The sequence below is a fragment of the Crotalus tigris genome, unplaced genomic scaffold, assembly GCF_016545835.1.
Source record: "Crotalus tigris isolate CLP2741 ecotype Arizona unplaced genomic scaffold, ASM1654583v1 scf7180000024337.5909745, whole genome shotgun sequence".
Lineage (NCBI taxonomy): Eukaryota > Metazoa > Chordata > Lepidosauria > Squamata > Viperidae > Crotalus > Crotalus tigris.
Window position 1 is genome coordinate 3,680,832 of NW_024100507.1, and position 22,932 is coordinate 3,703,763.

Here is a 22,932-nt window from a genome sequence, read left to right on the forward strand (position 1 = left end):
ATTGGGAATGTTTTCCCTGCACAAAAACTAGAGCATCATTGAGCATAACAGCCTTCTCTGTAGAATGGATTTATCTTTTCCTTTCTCATCCCCTTTCCAAAGAAATAAAACAACTGAAGGATCGTACAATTCCAGTTGTTTTTCTACAGTGGCAGAAACAAATGCACATTTCAGTAAAGGACACATTTATTTAGACAGTGGAAACAATGTAAAAAATAAAATATAAACACCCCTTTTTCTTTACATCACATCCCCTTTTCTCCATCTTTTAAAGCAGCATATCCATAAAATGGATTTAATGGGAAAAAAACTGTTCAATAAATATCAATAAAGATTATTATAAGGTAAGCTATACACAGTTTCTAAATCATTAAGTACAGGATAATTAGAAAGCCATATACTCTATATGCAAGTCTCTCAGAACATCATCTGCATCTTCAAATCACCTAGAGCAACCATATTTTTAATAAATAGTTCAGAGTTGTTAACATCTTGGCATCCAGCTCAATAGACACATCTTTATTTTTTTTTCTTTTTTGCTAAGGCTGATTTGGCAAAGTTTTCATAGACCTCAGTGTGTTTTTTGTTGCTTCTTCATGGGTTCAAACCTTCCTTCAAAACTTTGCTTGATGGTTTTATGTCCAAAGGCCAGCATCCGTAGCTTATATCTTCTTAAATACACTCACATATACTATGCCACTCAGAACCAGTCAATCAGAACCAGTCAATCAATCCTCTCAACTTTTCCGAGAATTCTGCCGTCGTACATTGGCAGAATGGCATCATCATCCCAGATTTCTTCGAAGACTGCTCCACAGTCAAACTCATCACTTGCTTTTTTGAAGTAATACCTGAAATAAGTAAGACCAACATATGCAAAAATAAGTGGAGTGTACCTTGGAATCAATCTATTTTTTCATTGCAGTGAAAACACCCAACATCCCATATCTGGGTTCCAAAAGACCTTCAGTTTCCTTCCCAACCTCCAAATCCATATATTGACATGATCTAGTTTGCTGTGCTGCATATTTGTGGTTAGACCAGGCAGATAAATCGAAACAATTAAACAAATTCCTCCAAGCAGGTGGTATTTAATGGCATTCGAATATAGTCCATTGTATGGTGACTGGATCTCAGCTTGTTCTGGTTTGTATTGGATTTTTATGGTAATATGTTTTGAGTCAGCTGAGCCATGCAGTGTCCAAACTGAATCAAATAAATGAATAACCAAATAAATAGCTGTTACCCATCATCAATTGTTACTCTTTGTCTTCTTCATTCAAAGGATTTTTGAACCAAGAGAGTTGATGATACTGTATCTTAGTAATTGCTTGTGAGTCAGCATACCCCAAAATTTAAAATAAATATTATTGCTGATGGTTAATGTCTTAGTTACCACTTTAACTATGCATAGAGTTTACTGCTAAGGCAAATGTTTAAAAGCATACGTTATAGCAGACCTGGGCATTTCATAGCCCTCGGGCCACATCCGGCTCTTTGACTGTCCCTGTCCAGCCTGCGTGAGGTCAAATAAGGCAAGTAAGTAACGCCATGCATGTACTACAACCGCATTGCTTTTTATTTTGAAGGTGATTTTTTTCTAAAAAAAATTACTAGGTGTGTGTTTTTGTGCCTACACACCTTCACAGCCCTATTGGTTTGCCCCCCCCCCCACCACCTGGAATCCCAGTTTCTCATGTGGCCCATTTAGAAAATTAATTGCCCACCCCTGCATTATAGTGATCAGGAGGTCTTTCTCAGGTATTCGTCCAGTGTGTCTTGTGCTAATAATAATGCAAAGCCATATAAATTTTCTTCACTACGTTGCAAATGTCCATGGACCGTTAATGCTGCTGAAAGCTTCTGGAAGCAATGGTGGAGAACTACCCAATAAATAGCTGTTCATATTACCCAAAATTCATCCACTAAAATAATTGTGGTACTGATAGATGGTGTACTTTGTCCTGCACCTAGTAAAATTATCTTTGATGTGTGGTTTAATATGCTAATCAGAATAAAGCTTGTGAACCAGAGCATGATTGGTCACCCCCGTGTGTTGGAGACATTGACAAGGATGATAGCAGAGTGCTGGATCACATAATTGTTGGTGAGCACACAACCTAGTGACTTAAGCCCTCCCAGAAGCTGCTGGCAAAGCTTGAAGCAGAGTTATTATTTTGCAGGTTTTAAAATACCCTGATCTATGAAAACAACACACCATTGTGTCTATTGTCTCTTCTCTGGTTCAAAGTCTAGAACCAATGATTCAATACAGCCTTTATCCAATCTGGTATTTTAACTTCATACATCAGGAGGTTGGAGATGGCTAATTTAAGATATATCTATATTGAAATATAAACAGAAGGGCACATATTATGAAGCCCTGCAGTATGAAGAAACTGGAACCTTCCCAGATGTTGCTGAAACAACAGATGCTAGCAGCCCATGCAATCATGAGAAAGGGTTGCTGGGAGTTATAGTGCAGCAACAACCGAATTATCCCTTTCCCTGCTTATGGGAAGAGTTAACGTACAAGAGTACTCCAAGGTGACTACAACAGGACCTTGATTCTCAAAGAATCAATCAACCCTTTCATCAGGAAATGCTTCAATTTTCTGATTAATATAAATTGCAGACTTGCCATTTATCATCTGTGAATCAAGTACCACTAATTTCATTTGTCCATCTCTGTTTAATAGGCAGCCCTCACAAGAATAATTCCCTACAGCAACAAACCAGCTCCTGGACTCCCAAGAAATATCCTGGATAGACAAGTGCAAGGTCAGCCAATTGAACAGCAGCTAAGGAAAAGGAGGGAGGGAGGGAGAAAGAGGGGGGGGGGAATTCTGAATGGATCAGTAAATTAAAAAAGAAAAGGGGGACATCCTTTGAAGTCATTCATAGGTATTGGCAAGAGGAGCAGAGTTTTTCTTCGCCAAGCATTTGATTTAAGGAAACAAAAATCTAAAACAAACCAATTATTAATCTGTTCCTTACAGCATCACTCCTGCAGTTTAGAATCTTTCATTATAGTGCAAATACTTTTCATTTCCCTTTTTGTTACTACTGGGAAATAGTTCAAGCCTCTGCCTCTTTCTGAAACAAGAGACCAATGCAGAACCACCACTTTCAAAGCCACGGAGCGGTTACCGCATTCATGCTCAGATATTTCTTAGCAGCTCTTACATAATGAGCAATCTTGGCTTGGCGGGCAATATTTGACACCGAAAGGTCACGCAGCAGTGTCCCGCTCTCCCTTTCTTTGGCTTGGGAGCATAGATCATGAAGCCAGGGCTCACCCAGACAAAAAAAAAAAAAGAACCCCTTCCCCTCTTGTGTCAAACAGTAAGGACCCCTCTATTATCCTGAATTAGACCGTTCAGCTTCTTGATTAAAGGTTCCTTTTATCCTCCCGTCCAACTTTCTGCCTTCTCAGGCTGCTTAATTGCATATGCACCAAATGAAGGCCTTCCATTCAGAGAGTTAGCATTTCGGGAGCCTGCTTGTCTACTACCACAGACACAGACACATGGCCCTCGGTGCTCCCAGGCTGGGCTGTTGTCTTCCCTGAGCTGCCATCCTCCCATTGTCAGCAAGGAAGCTTTCTCATCAGGTATGGATCCCAAAGGAAGACAGCAAACAGGGGTGGACCCAAAACAGATCTCCAAGAATGGACAGATGGATCGATCGATGGACCAATCAACCTTACTATGGGTTGGGAAGTTTTATAAGATGATTATTTTTTTAAAAAAATGTCCCATCCCAGAGGATGGGGAGGACATTTTGAATGCCTTCTTTGTCAAGAAGTTCCTTTCTTTTGGAATGGAATTCACGAACTTCGGACTGGGAGGGAAGGCCACTGGCAGCACCATCCAGAGGTTCCTTGATCAGGTTTGGATTGCAAAGATACTTATGGCCACAACTGAGCACAACATTTCTGTTGCCAAGCAAGGCAGTTGTAAAGTGAGTTGTGCCCCCATTTTGCGACTTTTCTTGCCAGAGTCGTTAACTGAATCCCTGAAATAACACCGTTGTTAAGTGAATCTGGCTTCCTCCTGGACTTTGCTTGTCAGACGGTCATGAAAGGGACGGTGGAGACACGGCAAACTTCATAAATACAAGCCAGTTGCCAAGTGCCCAAATTTTGATCACATGACCAACCAGGGGGGTGCTGCCTTGCTCAAAAGTGTGAAAAACGGTCATAAATCACTGTTTTGTTTCCCCATTGCTGTTGTAACTTTGAACAGTCACAGAAACAGATGGTGGTAAGCCGAGGACTATCTGTAGTAAGATCTCTTTGACTCAATGAGGAAGCTGTTAGTCTTTTTTTTCCCCCCTCCCCTTTCGCTACTTCCAGATGATCCCAGGAATGTAACCAAATCCATTCATTTCAGTTAAGCCAGGACTGTCCCTCTGCAGAGCCCCCTTTCCTGACCCCCAAACTAAAGTACAATGAGACTTCCTTCTAGAAACCCCCGCAAGCCAGCGGGTGGGGGAGGGGAGGGCGGGAGGAAAGCCTTTGAATGAGGCACAAAAAGGACTTTTGCTCAGTTTTATCTCCTCCCTTCCAAGAGGATAAACAGCTGTAGCAATAACTTCCCCCTTGATCTCAGGCCCTGGCAGCGTTGACAAAATTCTTTGTTTGAACACCACATTTTATTTTCTTGGGGGCAGAAGGGGGAACAAGACACAGTGTGATGTTTTCCATAACTGCAAGTTAATTTCTCACAGAGAAGGGCAAGGAAGGAGAGCACAAGGGAGGGAGGGAAGGAACACAAACTGAGAATATATCTTTCCCTCGAATATCTCTCCCTCGCAATCTCTCTCGTTTCGGAAGGTCCCAGTTTTCTCCCTGAAGTGAACTTCCCATTGAAAAGCCACTTTTTTTTTAGCAACTTCTTCTTTTCCCCTGCCCTACCTCCTACCTATCCCTCACCCATCCCTCCTTTCTCCTGCATCTGGCAACCGTACAGGGCTGCAAGGCTTGCCTTCCTCTCTTTGCTCTTGCTGTGCTACCCTACCCTGCTCAGACTGAATGCATGTGTGTGTGTCTGTGGGTCTGTGTCTGTGTGTGAATGTATCAAAGAAAGGGACAAACCTGAAGCCTACTTTTTCTCTTTAAGCCACATGGCTGCCCTAAATCCACCCTGCAGAGCACTCTGCTGACTGAAAGCACCCAACAAAAAAAAAAAAAAAAAAAAAAACCTGAGGCACCTAGGTTGCAAACTGACTCATTCAATCAAGAATGTGGAGTGTCAGCCATTGATGCATGTCTTTGTGTCTTAAAATGAAAGGCACAGGCTTCAAAGACATGCTTATTAAGAGGGCCTTAGAACAAAATCAATGCCAGATGTGACCAGACTGACTAGCTAGTCCTTCCCTAAGCAATCACTGCTATCCCAGGCAGTGTGGCCCTTTTCCCTGAAGGTCACCTGCAGTTTCACTCCAAGTCCAGCCAGAAGGAGGGGGGGGGAATCAAAGCTTAGATCAAAATGATTCCCTGGGGGTACAACACATTTAGATAATTAGTTTCACCTTGTGTCTGCACAAGATAAAAACACACATACACACATCAGATTTGGGCCTATGTTTCTTTTGTACACAGATGTAACAAAAAATTTTTTTAAAAAAAAAACATTACAGTCCTGTTAATATAGTCCTCAACTTAGGACCATAATTGAGCACAAAATTTCTGTTATTAAACAAGACAAGTGAGTTTTGCCTCCATTTTATGACCTTTCTTGCCACAATTCATAAATGAATCACTGCAGTTGTTAAGTTAGCAACACGGTTGTGAAGTGAATCTGGCTTCCTCGTTGACTTTGTTAGTCAGAAGGTGGCAAAAGCTGATCACGTGACCCCGGGACACTGCAACCGTCATAAATACATGCCTGTTCCCAAGTGCCTAAATTTTGATCACATGACCACAGGGATGCTGCAACAGTTATATGGGTGAAAAACAGTCATGTCACTTTTTTCAGTGCCATTGCAACTTTGATCACTAAACAAATGGTTGAAGGTTGAGGACTACCTGTAATCATTACAGAATGTCAAGGTTCAAGTTGCAATGCTCAGGGAGCTGTTGAGTTTAGATCAGTGGGTCTTCAAACTTGGCCCTTTTATGACTTGTGGACTTCAACTCCCAAAATTCCTCAGCCAAGCACACTGGCTGAGGAATTCTGGGAGTTGAAGTCCACAAGTCATAAAAGGGCCAAGTTTGAAGAACCCTGGTTTAGATGGAGCACTTTTCATGACATCCTTTTTTTTCCCCTGAAGTTATCTAAAAACAGGGACTTCCCAGTCTGCCACAATGCAGCACCATGGTTAGGACTGTAACTTCAGAACCTGCTGAGAGCAAATCAGGGCCTGCCTCTGTAGAGAAAAGATGGTTTAAAAAAAAAATCCCATCCAGAGTAGGCCAAGATTTTTAGCCCTACGGCTACTGAACATTTATCGCTTCCATCTTTGCATTATTCACACAGATATAATGAACATGTGGGAATTCCATTACTTGTAATGTGCCAGCTGGGACAAAAAACAAAAATGATCAAGTCTACTGTCCTTACAGTTTAGCTCCTGTAAAGCTATAACAATGGTGTTTTCTAATGAAAGCTAGGTTAGAAGTTGGGGGCTATTAAATAAACATTTTCCATGTATAATTTATGAAATAGCTTACCTCTGAGCTTTTATTGATGCTATACTTAACATAAACTACACAAATACCTAGAATATGTATGCAGTAGGGTTTTGAACCGTGGCCATCTATATAGGGCTTAAATGGGACTTACCCCAGATTCAGCCAGAATTGGTCAATTTTAAGGAAGTTGGGAGTTGGTCTAATTATAACATCTAGAGGGCCCCAGATTCCCATCCTGGAAGGATTTTCAATCTTCATATCTACACTAACGTGGAGCTTATCACAAAGATAAGCAAATCTCTATCCACCAGACTAGCCCATCACCCTTCTTATTACAGGTAGTTCTCCACTTACAACTTTTCAATGAGTGATTGTTTGAAGTTACAACAGCACTGAAAAATGTGACTTATTACCTTTTTTCACACTTATGACCAATGCAGCATCCCCATGGTCACATGATCAAAATTCAGATGCTTGGTAACTGGCTTCTATTTATGATGGTGTCCCGGGGTCATGTGATCACCTTTTGTGGCCTTCTGGCAAGCAAAGTCAAATGGGGAAGCCAGATTCACTTAACCACCATGTTACTAACTTCACAACTGCAGGGATTCACTTAGCACTGTATCAAGAAAGGATGTAAAATGGCGCAAAACTCACTTAGCAACTGTCTTGTTTAGCAATGGAAATGTTGAGTTCAATTGTGCTCATAAGCCAAGCAGTGCCTCCATTGCCAACAGACCGAACATAGATTAAGCTACATCTTTAGCTTATGAGGCAGGGCTCTTCAGTGTGAATGCAAAATTCAGAACAATATATATATATATGTATATATATATATATAACCCTAACCCTAACCCTAACCCTATCTATCTATCTATCTATCTATCTATCTATCTATCTATCTATCTATCTATCTATCTATCTATCTATCTAGAAATTCCATCTAAGGCTCTGGAGTAAGCTGTCATCACCAATCTAAAATAAGATTCTGAGACTCCATATTATTCCAATGGGAGGTTAGACAATAAGAGTTTTAACCACACAAGTCCTTTTCAATGCCTTTAACCTCCATTCACTCCATACCATCCACATAGTTTGGTTCCAGTTAATTAAATCAGGGAACCCTTCATTTGAGGCTAGGATCAGGAAAGCAAGGGGAAACTCCCTGGCAGAGTTTCCATACTGGTGTTGCTTCCTACAAAATACAAACCATAAGGAGTTCCTATCAGCCATCATACAATTCTGGTAACAAATGAAGATACCTTTGATCTGTAAAGATGGGCCTTAGGTATTTCAAACATTTATATTCTAGTTTTTGCTCAGGCCTAGGCAACTAGTCAAAAGTACCTTAAGGTGCATCCTTAAAAAGACACAGAGTCATCAAATAACAACCAGCTACAGAGGAAACCTCTGTAAAAGTCAGCTAACCCATCACAGAAAAGCTGTCCAAAAATGTAGGCAAATGAAAAGCTGGTGCCAAAACAGGCAAAGACGGCCAAGTCTCTTTGGAGAGCAAGTTCCAAAAATACAGAGGTTCTTTCTCAAATCCCCATCATCTCTCCTACAAGGACAGAGGGAGTGAAATCTCCTTCAGTAGAGGACTTTGATGCCTATCCAGGCTCTGCCTTTAGAAAATAAATAATTTTTCTTATTTAGAAATTTTAAAAAAATGTTTAAGGAGTAGATCTTCCAAAGATTCCTGTGACTATTTAGAAGCTTTGTTTCCAATGTCAGCATGAGTCTAGCAGTAACCTCGCGGTAGTTTATGACCTCAATCAATCATAGACTAAATAAGTTCAAACTTTTATTCCAATGCTTCTAACTGGTTCTTTTTCATAAAACGTAGAAGCTTTGATAGGAACGACACAAAAAATTGGAAGATTGTAGAATATAGATTGTTCTTTCAGAGTGGTAATGAAAGATAGTAGCTGCAGCCACCATATTGTTAATTAATGGGTTAGATGGTCATATTGTGAAATGAAACCCCACAGGTTCCAATGAAGCAATAAGGTCTTCCTCAAGATGTTCTCTACCATCACAAGAGGTAATAACTCCTGCTTAATATGTATGCCTCAGTAACAGGAAGATGGAGCAAGCTGATTCTCTGAATAATTACATAGGAAGCCCTAAGATAGGTCATAAGCCTTAGGAGGACTTTAAAGGGTAATTAAAATAAGGAACTAGACTGATAAATGGGTAAGAAGGTAGACAGATCAAAAGGTCCTGGTGATGTTATCTGCTATGTCAATCTGCCCTCAGGACTTCACTAGATAATAGACTCTAATTTTGCAGAACATATTGGAATATCTATCCTCAAAAGAAGCCTCAACTCTTTCCTAACAGTTGACATTTCAACAAATACTTCACTAAGTACAGTATACAACATCAGTTAGCCATTGACGTTCACAAATTAGGTTACAATATTTTCCATGACCAACTGGGACTTTGGTAACACTTAATTATTTTGTACAAAACTAAGTAAACAGTAAAGGGGAAAAACCCACATTTTAGAGACCCTTCCCCTACAGGGTATAGGAATATATCCCCACTTATAGCCATCAGGTCCCAACAGTTTTACTTGCATTAGTATCTCCATAGTTGATTACTGTTCTGTTCCTTTTTTTTTTCTTTCTTTCAGGGCCCCAATTGCAAAATCAGAAAAATCAGTTAAAGTGTAACCAAACTGATGAAAGAAAGAAAAAAAACTTCTAAAGCTGCAGTGTACTATCCCAGAAAGGAAATAAGAACTTTGAAAAGATACCCATTATGCAAGTCTGTGGACTCATCAACTTGTAAAAGGCAAGCCAGCCGACAATCTCACATCTACTCACCAGATGAGATCTCAGTTCGGTTGCTGGAGCAACCGACCCACCTGCTGAGTACTATTGCTGGGTGGGTAAACATAAAGAAGTCAGAAAAACTTCATCTACTGAACGAGTTGCAGCCAACCTTCAAAAGAGAACAATAAACCTTTCCTTGTGGGAGGCTGCTTACAAATAGATCGTGGTTATTTTGGCAGTCAGTCTGTGCAAACACAAAAAAAAGAAGAAAGAAACCACAAAGATGCTTACCTATAATTTCCCTTTTTGCTCAGCTGCTCTTTAAAGTGGCCAAGTGTCAGGCTCGGGGCCTTTAACAGCCTCCTGTAGGGAATTTCTTCTCCACAGAAAAAATAAGTGACAACCAACTCACTAGGCTGGGAGGAGTGAACAACAGGGAGTTTCTTTGGTTCTTTGTGACTGAAACATAAAAGGAGGGAGGAGAGAAATAAGTATGGCTTCACAACATTTACAAAACATTTAAGTCACACTCAGAAACACAATTACACAAATTCGTAGAGAGTCAACTAACCACATCAGGTAATTGGAAAATCTAGGAAAGCAAAGCTGGAGACTTATTTGTGTATTAAATACTGGAAGAATTTGAGGTAGCCTTCCCCATACCTGCTGTCTGACCTTGTGGATTTCAACTACCCTTGTTGCTAACTAGCCCTTCAATTTGGTAGGGGATTCCAACTCATGGCCCACTAAGTTGACAAGCATTGCCACTGGATCATTTAAAAAAAGGGAGTTTTGACTGTGGGCAAAGGGTTAAAAAACAAAGACAAAGGCATGCATTGCGCAAAGTTTTCAATGGAGATATACACTCTTTAATTATCAGCTTAGTAAGACTGGCCAACTTAGTTATTGTACATATTTGAAGTCTAAATACTTTGGAAAGGGATTTGCTTAACAGGGCAATGATGTCTGCAACCCTTGAAGATTCAACAAGGCAATCCTATATTGTCTTCATGTCCAGATAAAGAGAACATAAGTCTACAGCTGTAGGATTATCCCAACCCTCAATTACTGGATGAATTTGGGCAGATTGCTCAGACCCTATGGCAACTTTTCTGAGAAAAAACTTTCAGCCACATCAGGAGAGATATGAGGCAAACCCTATGTGGACTGAACTCTGGGATAGTTCAAGTGATATACAATAATACAATAACACTAGCATTGCTTCAAGTATGGCCCTGTTTTACAAATGGATTTGTTCAGTCTTCTGTTTGGATGCTCCGCTTGGTTTCCCATCCTTGGATCACCAATTTCATGTTGCAAACAATCCATAGCCTAAAAGTCCTTTGCAAGTAACAATTCAGTCCTTGGCACTGGGGATGCCAGGATGGGGATGTTAAATAAGAGATGTCAAAAAGAGAAAGGAACAAGGGTTCTGAAGAAAGAGCCAATAAACATTCAATGAAACGGAATTGGTAGAACCATTCACTGTTTGCTTAAGATCTACTTCAAGACCAAGTGGTCCTTGATAGAAAAAAAAGTTGTAGTAGGTTCTTTAAAAGAGCAGCGACAAACTCTGAGACTGAATTCATACATCACACTAAGCCATGGCTTGTTTCATCTAGTTTTTCGATTAATTTATACAGATCTGGGTTCCCACTCCAGGCTAGGCCATGAAGGAAGGATTATAAACCACAATGACTGGAGTTGAACTAATTAAATACCAAACAAATATCAACATTGTACAATATCTGAAACCAACTAGCACAATAGTTCTCAGTCACCGAAACTTTTACATGTGGATTCAGAGAATAAATATTCCTAAAGGAAGTATTCCACTGAGACTTCGGAGAAAAAAATAAACCCATCATATTACATATAAATGTCTTGGCTAAGTACAGTCTAGAAAGTTTCAGAAATTTTATTTTTTTTCTTGTGTTAATTTGCTATTAAAAATCCTCAATAATTCATGAAGATTTTCTGGGACTGGTCAAGCAGCCAAATCCCATAAAACTACTGTGTTTTTCATTATTTCTAACTGTCTTTATATATTAAGTTATATATGACTGTAGGCTTCAAATTCTACTTTATCAATGATCCTGCAGTCATGTACAACTTTTGCATTCCATATTATTTTTATGAAAATATTGGGTGAATTGTTACATGATCCTAAATCATGATTTCCTTAAGCTATGGCTTGAATAAGCTCAAACAAACCAGAGTAAATCCTTTAGACATACAAAATAATTATAATTTATTTGACCAATCTCTGATTTGTCTTCTTTCCTTTTTTTTAGCTGGTCTTGGTTTACAATTCTGCAAACTGACTAGATAAATGGGTGGACCCCAGAAACAATCCAGTAATAAGCCAGGAACCCATAAACAAACCAAATTTTTTCTCCACATATTTAATCACAGCAACAATCTCTACAATAATAAATCATGATTTCAAACTATAGATTACAAATAAATCATGACTCCTTTGCAAAAGTGAGTTATTCTTTTCAAAACCAACATGAGACCTATTATATTTCTCATTGAGCTTCAATATGATAGCCCATTGTATACTTTTGGACTTTGTGCAAGAGTCAGGGATTGGAAACATACTTTGCAGTGCTGCTTCTTCCTTTGCTATAGTGGCCAAATTATTCAGTAGCTACGTGTAACCATTAGTGAGATCATCTGTCACCTGGAGTGAAACATCACCATTATATACAGCATCTCCATCCCAAGCTGAGCCAGAAATCCTATAGAAATCATGACCCAAGGCTTATAGATTGTGAGGGCCTGGATGAGTCAAAACAAGCTTAAATTAAATCCCTGCAAATCAGTATTGCTCTATGCCTGTGATAGGTCTGGCCTTATCCAAGTGACAAGTTCAGCTCCAGAAGGAGTTATATTCTCCTAATAGAGGAGATCTACAATTTGGGGGACCTCCAGGGAAGTGGCAGGTGCAAGGTATGGCTAAGAAAGCTTTTGCCTATCTCTTGTTAGTATGTCAAGTACAGGCCTATCTGGATTGGGATACTCTAAGAACATTCTGTGTGGGTCTGCCTCTGAAGGATCTCAGGCTTGGATGCTACAGTTGTCCCAAAGTCCAGCAGCCTATCTGCTAACCATCGATATGGTCATGATAACTTCAATGCTGCAATTGTCACACTGGTTGCTGATTGTTTTTTATTCCAAGGGACCTATAGAGACATCTCTCCTGTGCATTCCTGTAGCAAGGACTTGACTTGCCAATGGTCCCTACCCCCACATGAGATGGGGGCTCAACAATGTGCTTCCTTAGTGGTGATTCTAAAACACCTCACTTCCCTGTATATAGAACATACCCCAGCCTTATACCCTTTGGAAAACTACATATAGTTCAGCTATTTTCTAGAGCTTTTGGGGGCTCATGCCATGCACACTGCCTATAAAAATGTGATAGATTCATCTTTAGATTGTTTAGAGTACTTCATTCTCATCATCTCTGACCATTCGCCAAAGTGCCTGGAACTAAGCAGAGATGCCCATAGATTCCCCGGATTTACCCCATTGATTTGCTTATCTCCTGTTCTCCACAGGTTTGTGTGTGTGTGTGTGTGTGTGTGTGTGTGTGTGTGTGTGTGTACAAAGATAGCAATAAAGGGAAGAAGCAAAAGGACCAACATTGTCTAAAGTTCCAGGATGGAACAGGAAAGCAGATCTTTGTTTAATGGATGGCCCATATGGACATTTCACACCGTAGGATTTATATCTGAGCCTCCACAATAATTCACAATGTCTATTTTACAGGGCAGGGGAAGCCTAAGGTCCTAAACATTGAAGGTACACTAACTTGCACATATTTATGTGCCATCAAGCCATTCTCAGCTCCTAGTGACAGCAAAGATAGAGTCTCTCTGTAACATTCTATCTCTAATCTGGCCTTTCAGATCTTCCAATTCACCTACAGTACAATGCCAAGGACTTGGCATATACATTCTATATATGCATTCCTTTACATTGAACTAAATTTAGAAAGCCCTAGCTTGTGTGGAACAGCACATCAAAAGCTGCCACTGTTTTTGTATCTCAGACCTGGGCAAAAAAAACAAACAAACCAAAAACGGAGACATGCCACATCTGTTTTGATACTTTGACACCACTGTCAAAGGGAAGAGAAAGCCAAGCCCTGGTTCCACCTTGGGCACCTCAAGAAGACAGAATCTGTTGCAGAAATAAGTCTTCCGTGGCATGGAGACAAGGCAGTCTCTGAGACGAGCCAGACTTGGCACGTCTAAAGGTCACCAAAGGCTACTCTGCCATAATTTTCTCTTCCTAATTTGTTCCAAGTCTTTGTAGAGTGGTTTCAGGAAGCAACAAAAAAAAAGCCACTAGCATAGACAGCTGGCTTAAGGTCAGCCAATTAAAAATGAAAAGGGATAGTCATGTGGCTAAGCTTGGACTTCAAACATTACTCATTGCTTAAGATGCAGCATCTAAGAAAGAAAACTTTAATTATTTAGTCTCTAGCAGATTCCCTGTCAAAAGAAGAACTATCCTGTAATTAGACTAATCCACCAATCTTTGTCCATTTAACTGGAATGCAAACAAAAAGAAGGGAGAATTAGAGAACCAAGATGTGAAAATAGGCCTTTAAAAAAAGAATCTAAATTTCCTTCTCCACTTCCAAAGCAATGGTTCACTGATAAAATTGGGTTTGGAAAAAAAAGGAACCAGCAAATCTGTACGGTTTATATTGCACTCACTCTTCTGATGCTGTGTTTGCCGTGCAGAAAGGGCCGTTCCCTCCTGGTACAGAAGCCAAGTGGTTTCGATCTCTCAACTGATTTGAAGTTGAACACCTGAAGGATGGAAAATGAGAGAGGAAGGGGAAAGAGATACAGGAAGGCCATTAATCTTTTCCAAATCCCATGTATGCACTCAAAACCCATGTGCTGAAGTGAGCATGGACATATTACATATTGTTGTTGTTAACTGCGAAGTCGTGTCCGACCCATCACGACCCCATGGACAATGTTCCTCCAGGTCTTCCTGTCCTCTACCATCTTCTGGAGTCCATTTAAATTCACACCTACTGCTTCAGTGACTCCATCCAGCCACCTCATTCTCTGTCGTCCCCTTCTTCTATTGCCCTCAATCTTTCCCATATTACATATACTAAAGCCTAAAGTATCTCAGCATCATCCAAAGATAGGCCAAAGCTTTAATACAACCACTTAACTGGTTTCTGTTTCAGAAGCATTCATTAAGGAAGCCAAACAAACAAGGTTAAATTGGAAGATTCAAATTGCTTTGACTAGAGAGATTACAATTCATAGGTAATGATAAGGCTGAGATGACGGCTATTCCAAAACCTAAGAATCGCTTGATAGTGAGATAGGCAACATATCAATTTAATAAATAAATAAGCCAAGGCACCAACTTGAGCAAGCCAAAAAGTAACTCATAAAATGAAGCCAGTTTCAGCTCTTTTGTTTCATCTTTCAAAAATATCTTAAAAGTAAAAGTGGAAAGGCTTTAGGTTGGTTGGGCCAAATATGGATCCTTATCTTTCAATCCAAATTTTATTAGCCTACTTGTCTATTTTAACCAAATTACAGATTTGGGGAATTGTATGTTGCTCAGTCAGTTTGAAAGGAGTGGCTTAGAAGCCCGGTAAGTTATCAAACCAATACACAAACACCTGTAAACAAATTAAAATCTCTCCTGAGGATAAAGAGGCTTTATGAATCTGATCTCCTACTTCCCAGTTTTCTAGCTGATCACTGTTAAACATTTAATCTGACTCTACACTTTTGCCCTGAGCAACACAACAGAGAATTTGAAAAGATTCTGTTTGCAGATGCTTTTGTTAGGCAATCTGTGGCTTTTACAGGTCTGTTCCAGAATATTCAACCTAGTCTCTCTTCAACAGGGACTGGATTGCTTCTAGCAGACATCAACATAGCAGCCCAGTGGGGGACCCTTCTGCTTTGACACCCCAATCTGTGGGAAGTTACCGTTGTTTCTGTGGCTTGGACACCTCAGCTAGCCTGCGGCAAGCTTCCTCCAGCTGGGCCAGTGTGTTGGGTGGAGTAAGTGGAGGCATGGCAGGATCCTGGACAAAGGGGTGGGCAGGCTGCACAGCCCGTGGGTGGCTGCTGTTGCCCCACTGGTGATGACGGGCTGGCCGCTCCCCAGATGCACCTCTAGTGGAGTCAGAATTGTAGGCCTTCTTTGTGTTTTGCGTGCTGGAAAAAGACAAGGGACCAAAGGGGCAAGGTTATAAAAGCTAAAATATGAGCCTTTCATAGCAGCTTCTGTTCAGTGCATTCTTGATGAGAAGAAAAAAAGAGAGGGGGGAAAAAAGTCTGTCATAACATGAAAAGGGATTTTTTTTTTGCCAAAAACATGACATTTTTGTGGTTTTTCTGGTTCCGCGGAACAGCTTTCATATTAAACCGGAGGAGCAAAAGAGCTTCATTTGTTTTTAGTGATTGTAAAAATAGACAGCTGTGTAATAGATAAATATTTACCAGGAGCAAGAGTGTTGCAGACAGCTGATATTTACCTATGGGGCTTGTGCTTAGATTGTCTTTCACTCTCCAACATCCACTGCCAGACGTTCTGGGAGCGATCAGCTTCCCCACTGGGTAGCGGTATGCCTAGTGGGGCAGGAAGACCACCTCCTTCTCCACCTGGCAGGACGAGGCCATCCTGGAGCTTACAGTTCCTTTTGGGAAGGGTCCCAGTTCTGCTGAGGCTTCCATCGGAGAGAGAAGAACAACACTTAGACTCTTGTGGCTAGCCATTACACAGCAACAGTTCTGCTAAAACCTCACGCCACAGTTGAACAAGCTTCTCCCTTCCTTTTTTCTCATTTCCACTCTCCCCTCATTGCACCACTGCAGCCCCTTAGCTGTTAGACAAACAGGGACAATTCCCAAGGTGTGGGCCAATCCCAGCCACCCCAAGCCATTAGAACTCTTCCCCAAGAGGAAACTTACCCAAATGGCTCCAGCTGAGCGACAGGAAGATCCGCCCCCTTCGTGTGTCCTCTACATTTTGGATAGCAATAATAATCACTACCCCCGGCACACAAGCATTGGACCTGCTGGGCTGCCTCAGCTTCTATCTGCTCTTTCGTTTTGGGGATGGTGTGGTGGTGGATGTAGTGATGGTGAACATGCTTGGTGGTCTGCTTGGTGACAAATCCTTTGCTGAGAAGAGCACAAGAAGCCGTAGGCATGGCAGTCTTGCCTGGGGTGGCTAACAGGAACTTGCCCCCCGGGAGTCGGTCGGGGGAACGAGCACGAGGACTGTGCCGCCCCATGCCGGGAGACTGACACCCGGGGGTCTTAAGCACGCGGGACAGGTGGTCGTCCAGAATGGCCTGAGGATCGTCTTCGTAGCTGCCGGTGGGAAGGAGCGTGAGGGGTTGCTGCTGATGTTGCAGGGCTACAAGCTCTCGGTTGCCCTGGGCAGCGACTGGCATGTCAGTGATCTCCTTTTCGTCATCCTTCAGGACAAAACGTGAAGGACAATGACTCAATCAGCAGAGCTCAATGAGAAGTCCCAGTAAGCTCTTCAGACATTATGCATTCCTGCCCCGCGGCAGGCATCTGGGGTCAGTGCCTAGACCTATAGATGCTAATACAATTTCAGGCACCAGCATGCATGCCCCCAAGAGACTTCAGCTGGCAGCAAACAGACACAGCGGTTTTGCTCTGGTTTCACCAGCTTGTGTGACTGTAATGCGTCTCCACACCTGGCCCTCCTTCTTCACGGAAGGATGACCTGAGCCAAGATTCATTCTCTCTCTCTCTCTCTCTCTCTCCCTCTCCCTCTCTCATGTCTCCTTCCTGCCCGTCCTCTCACCCACCCCTTCAGCAAAGGGAGAGCCACCAAGCAGGAACCCATGCAAAGGGGGGGTGTCAGATCCATACCTCTGTGATTTGCTGCAGCCTCTCTTCCAAGCAATCCATGGTCTCTTGTTCTCGCTTGAGCTTTTCCAACCGAGAGATGAGCTCGGCAGCGAAGGTGGCAGGTTCCACAGGGGTCATTTCCTTGGGGAGTCGGTGGGTTCTCTGCACAGAGCCGGGACAGAGACAATAAGTCAAGTTTAACAGGCAGCGCGAGCAAAAGCAGCTCAGCTCGAGGAGCAGGCTGGCTGGCTCCGTTCAGCTTGTTGTGTCTCCATGTTTGGATGAAAAGACGACCGCAACTAGGCATGGTCTGCTTTGGATTTTTATGAGCAAGTGCTGTGGCCTCATGGAGTGACATCTTCCCCAATAGCGCTTGCCTTCGGCAGGAGCAGTTGGTCGCACTCCGAGGAACCCTGCTTGTTCTCTCTGTAGTACAACCAGCCCATCAGTAGCTACTCTGAAGTAGAAAATCTTCAAAGACTGTTGTCAAACATCAAATGGAAAACTCAGAGGCAGGAGGGGGAGAGAGACTTTAACTCAAGGAATAAAAGTGGAGTATAAACAGAAAGGAGTTGGAAATTAAAATAAAAATAAGACGGGGAAGAAAAAGGGAAGGGAGCGGAGGACGGAGGGAGGGAGGGAAAGAAAAGGAGTCAAATGGTGGTAGATCAGAGAAGGGCTGGTAATTTATTTCCTGGCTACACACTGGGCACCTTTGAGGTAGTGTTGTCTCAACAGTGTCCTGGATCTTTCTCCCTCTCTCTCCTTCTGTTCTTCTCCCCCCTCCCTGCCCTCCATCTCTTTGTACAGAAAATGAAGGAAGCTGCTACGGGCAAACGGCGCTACACTGCTGCGCCTGGCTGCCTCCAGCAGATCTATCAAGGGAAAACGCAGCACCTCCAAATCAAGGCTGGAATATGAAAAGGCAAGCAAAAATCTCTGCCGAAAGAAGCAAGGAAGGGAGGGGGAAAGGCCCCCTCCCACCCCATCCCTATTCTCCTCTCATCTCCCCACCATCATTCCCCATTTCTTGCCTTCTTCGCCCTCCAATTCTGGATACACAAACATACACACAATACTTTTTTTGTTTGGGGCATTTTTGGTTTTTTGAGTTATTTTTTAAAGGGGGGGAGCTGAACTGCCAAAGCTTTCACAGGCTGCCCATGAGGTGAGGTAGGGCCTCTCTCTCTGGTAACCACTTAGCTTTAGAAATGATGCGAGGGAAGAAAAAGGCAACTCTGCAGGAAATTGTCACTCTTACACAAGCTGGCTCTATTCAGCTCCCTGATCAAAGCACTGCCTTACAGAGAAAGTTGATTTGCACGCCCCAGGACAAAATAATCTAATTTGCAAGCAGAAGCTATAGAGAACTTTTTTTAATGGTAGAAGCAGAAGAAAATACAATAAACATACCAATAAATAAATACATGGGGACATGCAGACCCTACACACCAATAAAGGAAAATATTTGTAGCTCAGGGTTGAAGTGGAGGTTCTTGGTGCTCTCTGAGCTTGGTTGTTTTCTTGTAGATGTTTCATTACCCAACTAACTAACAGCATCAGTGTTAGTGCCATAGACTAGCACTGATGATATTACCTAGTTTGGCTAATGAAACATCTGTAAGAAAACAACCAAGCTCAGAGAGCACCAAAGATCCATCCATCTTTGGAGCCATCCATCTCAGAGACATATTTCACTCATCCCTTAAGAGAACAGGAAGTTGAATTTGCTTACGTTAATCACAAGATAAGTTTAGAACATAGAACTTCATCAGAGTTGGAAGGGACCTTGGAAGTCTTCTAGTCCATCCCTCTGCTCTAGCAGATGACTCTATACTGTTTCAGACAAATGGCTGTCCAGTCTCTTCTTAAAAGCCTCCAGTTTGTACTTGTCTCTGTAACAACCTACACCAAGCTGAACATTATTCACTCCAACTGACACCTTCAACTTGGTGTCCTCCAAGCATGTGGGCTCCCCTAGCCCACATCTCTCCATTTCATGCATTGACTGGGGATAATGGAAGCTGCAGCCAATTTGCCATATTGGCTGGAGATGATTGATGATGGAGTTCTAGTCCAACATATTTAGAAGACACTATGCTAAAGAAAGCTGCACCACAAAAATTACAGCATATCACCCTAAAATCCTCTATACTTTAGATGAGAAAAGAGCTCAAATTTCCAAACAAGTACTATTAGATTAATTGCTTGCATGGAAGCCAACAAGCAAGAAGATCTAGGATGGGGGCAGAATGGGAGGTTAGGGGAGACTTTTTGGTACAAATATCGTTTTTCCTTTGAAGGACCTGGAAAATCTATTTCCTGCCTAACAGTTGCTAATAGGGGGGAAAAATCCTGGCTCTGCTTAAACAAATAGCAGAACGCTCAGTGACTTCAATGAGAACATAATTCCTCCTGGTGCGTTTCTCACTCTTTGACATCCCGAAGCAGAACAACAAATGAAAAGCATTAAAAAAAAACCTAAAATAAAATAAAGCAGCTGTGGAATTTCACAGTGAGATTCAAGAGGATTTTCCCCCCCTCTTTCTCTTACCACCCTCAAGCCGATCTATCACATGGTTTAACAGAGGGAGGAAGCAGGCATTTTAGAACAGTCCTGCAACAGCAAATAAGCAGGATAAAACAAGCCCAGTTCTACCAATCATCTATCCATGACTGATACACACACACACACACACACACGCAAGCTAGTCTCATGTCAGACACAGAGCCTTCAGGAAAGGGATCATCCAGGCCAGCCTTTAGCTAGGAATCTTGGAACATATTGTCTACTCTAAGCCATCTGGCAGATTCAGCCAACAATCAGACCAACATTTCTCCGCTAATAGCTGCTAGCCAGATGCTTCCAGAAACTCCCAAGCTGGGTCAGGAATCCAAGTCATGTTTTCATTGATCTCATCTTAGGGCAGATTCTAAACCTCCCCTGCAGTTGCTCTCCATATCTCTAAAAAGAGGGAAGGGGAAAAGTGGAAAATTTTCAGCTCCAAATACCAGGAAGAATTTCCAAACCAACTGGGAATCTCTTTGGAAAGTATATAGTATAACTCTCTCTCTCTCTCTCTCTCTCTCTCTCTCTCTCTCTCTCTCTCTAAGAATTCTTATGTTATATGTATTCCATGGAAGTTCACTTACACAGAGTACAGGTAATCCTTGACTTAGAACCATTTGTTTAGTGACCATTCAAAGTCACAATGGTCACAATGGCAGTGAAAAAATGTAACATGCCTGTTTTTCACACGACTGTTGTGGTATTCCTGTGGTCACATGATCAAAATTTGAATGCTTGACAACTGGCATGTATTTATGACAATTGCAGTGTCCTGCAGGGTCATGTGATCAACTTTTGTGACCCTCTGACAAGCAAAGTCAATGGGGGAGCCAGATTCAATCAACAACCATGTTACTAACATAACAACTACACCGATTCACATAGCAACTGTGGCAAGAAAAGTCACAAAATAGGGCAAAACTCACTTAATTGTCTTGCTTAGCAATGGAAATTTTGGGCTCAGTTGTGATCATTAAGTTGAGGACTACCTGTATTCAGTGGTGGGATTTAGCCAGTTTGGCAAAACTGGTAGCTAATTTTTTGTTGCCCAGGCCCAGAATGGACTTCCGGAAGAAGCATCCAGTTTGAATCCCCCCACTGCCCGTATTACAGATCTGTTAGTTCTTTCTCTCTAGGAGTTGCCCTAATTTCTTTTTATCCCACCTTCTCAAACCGGAGAGAAGACAAGCAGTCCTCAGAAAGGGGTGCAGGACGGAATTGTCAAACCCCCCCCCCATTGGGGCTCGGTGCCCCAAAGGCTGGCCTAGCACAGAGCAGATTCCTAGATTTCGTATACTTTAAGTAGCACTTGGGCCAACATCCTCCAGAGCAAAACTTCTCTGTGGCAAATCAAACAAATCCAAATTATCTCAGCAGTTAATAAAACTGGTGGGAAGAGGAAAAGAATACTATTTTATCACTTTAGGAAATTGTCTTTCCTGTTTTCCTTACAAACAGTGAATCACAATCTCTGTCATTCTTTATTCTACAATATTTATAGCCTACCTCCCTTTTGGAGGACTATGGGTCAGATTAAACCCAATACAAACAGATTTTAAAAATGGTATTATGGGTAGTCCTTGGCTTACGACCACAATTGGGACCAGAATTTCCATTGCCAAACATTGCAGCTGTTAAGTGAGTTGTGCCTGATTTCATGACCTTTGTTGCCGTGGTTGCTTAGCTGCCATTGTTAAGTGAATCACATGGCTGTTAAGTGAATCCCCCATTGATTTCTCTTGTTGGAAGCTGACTGGGAAGGTCGCAAATAAGCATTTGCATGACCCTGGGACGCTGCAACACTGTTGTAAATACATGGGCAATTGCCAAGTGTCCCAAATTTTGACCACGTGACGGTGATAGTTGTAAGTGTGAGGATCTTAAATCACTTTTTTCATTACCGATGTAACTTCGAATGGTCCGCTAAACAAATGGTTGTAAGTCAAGGCATTAAAAACTATCCATCAACATCCTAAGCAGCCTTTGAATTAATTCATCTATGGACCAAATACAACCTGCTTTTAAAATGCTTTGTCAACCCCAAAAATACTTACTGGAAAGTGAGGTAGAGAAACTTGCCCATTGGCCTTGACGCTGCGATGCATTTCCCTCTGGAGCTGCTTCTTGCTCCCGATTCTGTAAGGAGGGATCCCATCACTAGACATGAGAAAAGAAACAATTATAATATTAGGTTTAGTTTGTAAGTATTCAGCTGCATCAAGAGCCAGTGTTTTGGAGTTTTTCTTTTAAAGAGAGGCTAACAGCCTTCCATTACATAGATGCTTAGAGAGGGAGAAAGATTTTTTTTTTCCCTTTTAGGGAAGGCCCCACACAGACCAGAACTAGATTTATAAGCAGAAGCCAAGCCTTCAGACTTCCAAGCCAGCCTCTGTTTTTTCTTCTTTCCTATTTAAATTCAACTGAGCTATAAATGTTTTTCTACGAGGGGGAAAAAAGCATTCTGCAGGTAAAAGAAGAACCTCTCTCTTTGTTAGACCCTGGAACCTGGTTGCTAAGGCTTTCTCCCCCTTCTCTATTATTTTTTTTTCCTTGACTTTTAATGTGAGTGGTTTCTTAAAGTCACAATTCAAGGTGAAAATCCCTGTTTTTGCTAGAGTCCCAGTCTGACGCTAAATGGCACGGTTAAAATAGAAAAAGCAGCAGCAGGGATTGATTGATGGGACTTCTGTCCCTTCCTACATGCAATATTACAGGTTTTTCCAGTGGTGCAGTCTGAAATGCCAAGTACTTTAACGTAAATTGTCCCTGTAGGAAAAGCCAGTGTAATCTATAGCCTTTTAGAAAGGCATCCAGAATTCTAAAAATAGGGATCTTCAAATGAAGACATGGAATGTTTTTAGAATAGTCAAGTTACTCTCCCCTTCACCTCTTCACTTTCATTATTTTCAGAGAGAAGGAAAACAGTTCCCTAAACCTATGAAGTAGTTTTCACACTTAATGCTTGAATGCAGGAGCACTGATGGATTGAGAGACAGATATGAGCATGGGAGCCCACACACGCATACACACACAAACATCTAGAAACTTTATGTA

At 41.7% G+C, this 22,932-nt stretch overlaps 1 protein-coding gene across 3 annotated transcripts in view; it reads right to left on the reverse strand.

Moving 5' to 3' along the window:
- Positions 1 to 518: 518 nt before the first annotated feature.
- AXIN2 (axin 2) overlaps positions 519 to 22,932 on the reverse strand; it is a 49,051-nt gene continuing 26,637 nt past the window's right edge. For all 3 annotated transcript variants that reach the window (XM_039325459.1, XM_039325460.1, XM_039325458.1), the window contains exons 4-11: positions 21,933 to 22,035; positions 17,331 to 17,471; positions 16,392 to 16,903; positions 15,956 to 16,147; positions 15,405 to 15,635; positions 14,151 to 14,246; positions 9,709 to 9,876; positions 519 to 851 (exon numbers count right to left, since the gene is read on the reverse strand). In XM_039325459.1, coding sequence (XP_039181393.1) covers positions 725 to 851; positions 9,709 to 9,876; positions 14,151 to 14,246; positions 15,405 to 15,635; positions 15,956 to 16,147; positions 16,392 to 16,903; positions 17,331 to 17,471; positions 21,933 to 22,035 — 1,570 coding nt within the window. In that variant the 3' untranslated portion in view covers positions 519 to 724. The remainder of the gene's footprint in view (positions 852 to 9,708; positions 9,877 to 14,150; positions 14,247 to 15,404; positions 15,636 to 15,955; positions 16,148 to 16,391; positions 16,904 to 17,330; positions 17,472 to 21,932; positions 22,036 to 22,932) is intronic.